Source organism: Pteronotus mesoamericanus, unplaced genomic scaffold (genome assembly GCF_021234165.1).
Source record: "Pteronotus mesoamericanus isolate MK-2021 breed Mesoamerican mustached bat unplaced genomic scaffold, CSHL_Meso_final contig_50, whole genome shotgun sequence".
Classification (NCBI taxonomy): Eukaryota; Metazoa; Chordata; class Mammalia; order Chiroptera; family Mormoopidae; genus Pteronotus; species Pteronotus mesoamericanus.
Window position 1 is genome coordinate 31,667,253 of NW_026555186.1, and position 6,665 is coordinate 31,673,917.

General features: G+C 36.4%; 1 protein-coding gene across 1 annotated transcript; it reads left to right on the forward strand.

Moving 5' to 3' along the window:
- The first annotated feature begins 5,078 nt into the window (after positions 1 to 5,078).
- Positions 5,079 to 6,199, forward strand: SPZ1 (spermatogenic leucine zipper 1). Its single transcript, XM_054578295.1, is given in 3 exon segments — positions 5,079 to 5,092; positions 5,094 to 5,178; positions 5,180 to 6,199. Coding segments are annotated over 3 exon segments (1,119 nt in total).
- Positions 6,200 to 6,665: the final 466 nt, after the last annotated feature.

The following is a 6,665-nucleotide window of genomic DNA, read 5'->3' on the forward strand; positions in this document are numbered from 1 at the left end:
TGGCTTCTTCTCTTATTCTCTTGCCCCACTCTCCGGCTTCCTTCCCCAGTTCTGCAGGTCTCACGGTCCTAGAAGCTGTGAAAGCGTTTCACAGCTCAGAAGTGTTTGGTTTATAGGATGTTATCTTGACACTATGTCTTCAGAGCACCCTAGGGATCCTCAGACACTTTGTGCAGGAGGTAGAAAGCGCTTCGTCTACGTGGGCGAGCAATGAATTCTAACTGAAAACCAGGGTGAATAAGTTCAGAGACCTCATATGCAAGCATGATGACTTGATAATACTGTATGGGACTCTGAAAATATGCTGAGAGAGTAGACTTCAGGTGCACTCATCGCACACACAAAATGATCACTGTGTGAAGAGATGATATGTGGCTTGTCATTTCACTCACCTCAGAGTCTTTCACTGATGAAAGGTTTTAATTTTGTAAAATTCCAATTTATCAAATTTTTCTTTAATAGATTATGTTTGTAGTGTTGTATCAAAAAGCTCATCACCAAACCCAGAGTCACACAGATTTTTTCCTATGTTTTCCTCTAGAAATTTTACTTTTATATTTTACTTTTAAGTATGTGATCTATCTGGAGTTAAATTTTTTTTGTAAGGTGTGAAATGTGTCAATCTTTATTGTTTTTTGCATATGGATATCCAGTTTATCCAGCATCATTTGTTGATTTGCCTTTGTACTTTTGATAAAAATCAGCTGACTATTTTTGTGTGGGTCTGTTGTTGAGCTCTCTACTTTGTTCCATTGATCTATGTGTCTGCCCTTTCACCAATACCACACTGTCTTTTTCTTTTTTAAGATTCTATTTATTTATTTATTTTTAGAGAGAGGGAAAAGGAAGGAGAAAAACATAGATGTGAGAAATACTGATCAGGAACCAAATCAATGACCTGTTGCTTTGAGGGATGACACACAATCAACTGAATCACATCAGCCAGGGCACCACACTGTTTTGATCATTATTTATTTATTTATTTATTTATATGCGCCCCAGTCAGGATTCGAACCAGCAACCCTTCAGTTTGCAAGCCAGCACCCCAGTCTACTGAGCCATACCAGCCAGAGTTGATCACTATATCTTTGGATTAAGACTTGAAAGAAGATCATGTGAGGGTTCCTACTTTGTTTTTCTTTTTTAAGATTGTTTTGGCCATTTTGGATCCTTTGAATTTTCATACGAATTTTAGGATCATCTTGTCAATTTTTGCAAAAGAGGTAGCTAGGATTTTTATAGAGATTGTGTTGAGCCTGTAGATCAATTTGGGGAATTTTGCCCTTTGAACAATATCAAGTCTTGTGCTGGCTGGTGTGGCTCAATGGATTGAGTGACAGCCAGCAAAGCGAGAATGTCGCGGATTGTATTCCCAGTTAGGGTACACACATGGGTTGCACGCCAGATCCCCAGTAGGGGGTGCGTGAGAGGCAATACCACACATTGCTATTTCTGTTCCTCTCTCCCTTCTTCCTTCCCCTCTCTAAAAATAAATAAATATTTTCTTTTTAAAAAAGCAACAATATCAAGTCTTCAAATGCATCAACATGAGATGTTTTTCCATTTTTAAGATCTCTAATTTCTTTCAATAGTACTTTGTAGTTTGCAGAGTACAGTTTTGTTGAGGTTTGTTAATTTTTTCCTACGTACAGCTGATTTTGGTTATTTGCAGTACTTATGTTATAAAGTTGCTGCCAACATTGAATTAGGGAAGACAGAACTATGGCTTCTAAGGGAAATACAAAGTTAAATTCTTGCGAGTCTCTGGTCACACGTTTGTCAGTCAAAATGCCATTTGTGTATATAGGTTTGTTTGCTAGCGTCCTTGTAAAACAAGCCGGTCTCAGCACCTTTGAAAACCTGCTCTTCCACATAACCTTTTCCTGTACAATACTTAACAGACATTTAGAAATTCTTCCACAGCCTCCTGATCTGAAGAGCCTACTCTCCCTGCAGGTTTAACAAGTTAAGGCAGGAGGCTCAGACTTTTAACTTCAGCTTTCCTCATGACTAGCTGTAACTTTGGGCAAGCCACTTAGAAGCTCCACTCTCAAATTCTGAAGAAAATAAGACTGTGGATAGGACTATCTCCATGGTTCCACCCATTCTAGAGTTCAATATAAAAAAAAAAAAAAAAAAAAAGTTTGTATACTAATTTTAAAGGCCACAGCATCACCTGGTGGTCAAAGAGAAAAGGACATGCTGAGGAAAAGGGTTCACAGACTGGTCAGCTACATTATTATTTTGCTCATTTGAATAAAAATTCGTATTATCAGATAATTTCTCCCTAAAATGTCTATACACAAGTACAATGACATATAAAAGCAACCACATAGGTCATTATGTTTAAAATCACACCCACCCTGCATGGAATCCGTTGTGTACATAAAAACTCTAACCCTTGAATAGTCATCATTAATCAGCTATCATGTTTTGGTAAAAACAAAAAAAAAACCCTGTTTGACAAAACAATTACATAAAATAAAAATATACCTTATTATACAAAAGATTTTTATTGTATTAAAATTATTCATTACTCATACATCCTTGGGAAAGAAAATAAATGATAGTATTCAATTATAACTCCCAAAATATAATAAATATCTGTGAGTCCACACTTATGTAAACACAGAGTTCAATAAATGAATAAATGAATCAGTAAGTAAATACAAGGAAAGAGACAGCTCTTCTTTACAAAACAATTCCAGTAAATAATTATTTTTAAAATGAGAGAAATTAAAAAATCACCATTAAATCATCACTGTAATAATTGTTACAGGCAAGACCCATCTCTGTATACTGAAATTATACTGTGTAGATAAAATTTTGAGGAGAAACGGGATAATTTCATAAACTCAATATCTCCCCCATGATGTTTGTTAATTATAAAGGGAAAGATAGTAACTTCATAGGGGATGAAGTTAGCAGACATCACTTAATAAAATAATCAAAGTTAGCATCACTAGACGTAAGATATATTGACACTATGTACTTTTTAATATGACATATTTTTATTAAGGTAAACTTTTTGAAGAGAGAAAATTCTATACAACTTTTCTCTGTAATAATTTTAGAAACAGCTTTTTGCTCTTTTTGAATTTCTTTTTAAAAAGTTATTGAGCTATGGGAAACAATACTATAGATAATAAATGTAAGACCATCCAAATGTATTTAACTTTCATGGTTATTCACCAGGAATATAAGTCAATATTGAAAAGAGGACCACTGAATATCTTTTACCATCTACAATGAACTCATATTTCAGTCAAATTAACAGAAATATTATTTGAAATTCATTATATTTGAAAGGAGGAAGAAAATATTTAATTCCCTTTTGATGAAAGGAAAGTTTTTTTTGTTTTTGTTGGGGTTTTTTTTTTGGTATCTTCACTAAGCTACCTTCAAACCAGTTTCCATGAAAATCAAAGCAAGGGATAGAATGAGATGTATGTCCAAAAAGCATCAAAAAGCTGTGAGCAAAAGAAGAAAATAGAGAATACACTTTTTTTCAAGTATATATGAAATACCTATGAATATTAATACTTTAATAGGCCAAAGAGAAAATACCAATTTCAAGAGGCAGAAGTATTCTATTTCCTGATTACAATGCAATAAAGCTAGAAATTAATTACCAACACAGAAAAAATAAAAAGTTTCCTTGTCCTGGAGATTTAAAAATGATCTTAAGTGATGGCTTGAGTCAAAATCAAACCTTATGAGATATAATTAAAGCATGAGAGCAGTTGCTAGCCTCTGTGGTATCATTATGCACAGTAGAAGGGGTGCCCCTTTAAGTAAAAAACAGACCAACCCTGCTGCCTCTGTGGACAGTCAGAGGGCGATGGCTCGGAGCCCAGCTGGCTGGGAGATGAGCATGAGGCTCAGGGAAACGGCAGCAAAAGTAAGTTGGGAACTGTGAAAGAAAAAAGAATATTTCTTTCCCTAAATAAATAAAAGAAAAAAAAAACTACTAGAGTATAAGTTTTTCCCCAAGATTGAAAGCAAATGTCTAGTTACCGAAGTGCTTACTAGCAAGATTTTGAAGGCCAAGAAAAAGTCTCGCGTAAGGAATGTGTTCTTTGAACTTAATATTCTCAAGGTAACCTCAGTTACTTTTCTATAACCCACTATAGGATTTTAGCTTTGTGAAATGCTTTAGATAAATGATGCCATTTTAACAAGTTCTTGGGAAAAGTAATGATTAAAAAGTTGTACATCACCTGATGTAAGTGACTCAGGAGCAAGCTCAGTAAGACTATCTTAAAGGTTGCTTGTATTTGAAGCCAAGAAAAGTTCCACTTGTAATTGTGTTGTTAAGCACCATTCAAAGACCCTCTTCTTACTGCAGTAGAATGTTTTTGAATGGAACGATTTCTGACATTATTTTCCTAAAATCACAAAAAGATGAGGCACTTTTGGGGTTCTATTTTGTAAGGATAACTTTCTTTTATAGTAGCATCTCTCCTTGAAGGGAAGCAGCAAGGTCTCCAGATGTTATGAAAGAACAGGAAAACTCACCAGGCAGCACTTCTTCCAGCCGTGTACCTGGCTGGTAGGAAAACATACTGCAGTTAAGGTTGTGGTTGCGGGTGTTGAGAATGAGGTGGGAAAGTCACTAAATACAGTTAGAATGAGTTTAATAAAAACCTAGAGATTCTTCTGGGGTGAGGAGCAGGAGTAGTTCAAAGCTGATGCCGATGCATGAGTCACTGGGTAGGGGTTAAGAGGCTTCAGCTGTGACACAAAGGAAGCAGAAGCTGGGGACAGGCCACAATGGAGCAGTGACAGAATAAAGACCTGGTTGCTAGGGCCAGGGAATAAATACCAGAAGCCTGGAGGAGGGGAGATGGGGCCCTATCTCCTGGTCCCCTTTCCCACCTTCCTTCCCCACTAAGTTGTCTGAGATGTCACTTTCCACCTAAATATCATCTACCTGGTTTCAGACTTCAACTCTGGTCTCTGACTTCTGCTTATTTCCATATTCCCTACCCATTTGCATGGAGGACCATCACCATCCTGGGATTTCTAAGGTGTTCTGCTTTTTTTGTGCCCTGTACCAGCTCTACTAACTCAGTGAGATGGAAGTGCCCACCCTCTGAAATACTTAAACCTATTCCTGATCTCGGTCAAGAGTCTTCAGACCCTAAGATTGTCATTGCCTTATTTGAAAGTGGATCATTTCCCCGTCTCCTGGAGTTTTCTCCCTTCCTTAAATAATAGTTGCCATCAAGAAATTGAACAACAGACTGCAAAGAAGTTTGAAAATCTCTTCAAAGAAATGAAAGATACTCTTAACTCTATGACAAGGTATGAAAAGGAGATTGAAGAAATGAGAGAATCATCTGAGGAAACAGATATCTCTGAGAATGTGTCAGAACTTAAAGAAAAAATCAGAGGACTTGATAAAATAAATAAAATGCTATTGAAAAGCCTGCTTGGTTGTCCAGACCTAGATGAAGACCAGAATGCGGAGAAACAGGAGATGATATTGGAAAACCAGAACTCAAAGGACGCAGTACAAGGTTTGGCAAGAGATTTGGTAAGTCATTCAGAAGGAAGAAGAACTGTTAATGAGACTCAATTAAGTAAGGAAAAAGCAGAATACAGATTCTGTCATTTTCAAGAAGAAAATATCAAACTTAGGAACAACATGGAGCAGTTACTGCAGGAAGCAGAACACTGGAGCGTGCAACATGCTGAGCTTAGTGAACTAATAAAATTGTATCAGAAATCTCAGAATGACATAAGAGTAACTCTTGGAAGTCATGGAGTCCATTTCCAAACTCAACTGAATAACAAAGTATCAGCTAATTATGAACTGGAGGCACAGATAAGGAAACTGAACCATGACAGGTACTCATTACATTTGATTACAGCTTTGCTGGAGAATGAATGCCAAATCTTACAGCAGAGAGTAGAGCTTCTCAAGGAACTCTATTATCAGAAAGATGCAACTCTGCAAGAGAAGCCAATCTGCATAAACTATGAACAGGACAAGAAAGAACAGAAGCTACTAGAAGCAGAGAAGGTAGAAAGGTATAAGCAGAAAGAGCAAGACATGGAAGGGACATTTCAGAACAGAGGCAAGTTCCATAGGACCCTGGATTCTTGTCGTAATAAGAAAGCTCGTAATAACAGATTTAATACTCGTCTTGCAAGAACGCTTTTGGGAAAAAAGAGATTCAACAGCCTAAGATAGAAAATACCAAAAGTACAAGAAAAGGAAATTCTTCAAAAGGCTCTAATATATCCAACTGCAGGCATCATCAATCTTCAAATCTAGGGTAGATCTTTTGGTTCAACCAAGAGTGAGCATAGAACAAGACGAGTAACATACTTACTACCTCAGTAGTTACAGAAGTTTGGTCTTTAATGACCATTAGTGTCAACATCAAGTTAATAATCTGTCATCATTACATTCTGCTTGTTTTTGTAGTTATTAGATAGAGATCCTATAACTTTAACCAGAAGTGTAAAGTTACAAATCTAATGAAGTAAAGATTTAAATAAAAACTGGAACAAACCAAAGAAAGTTTTATTTCTTTTGTTTAAATCATTATCTGTGGGGAGGAGGAGGGATGGGATTCCGGGGGGGAAAGTATGTAGCACTTTAATAATGAATCTTTAAAGCTCACTTTCTAAGCACATTTCCCTTTTTCCTATAA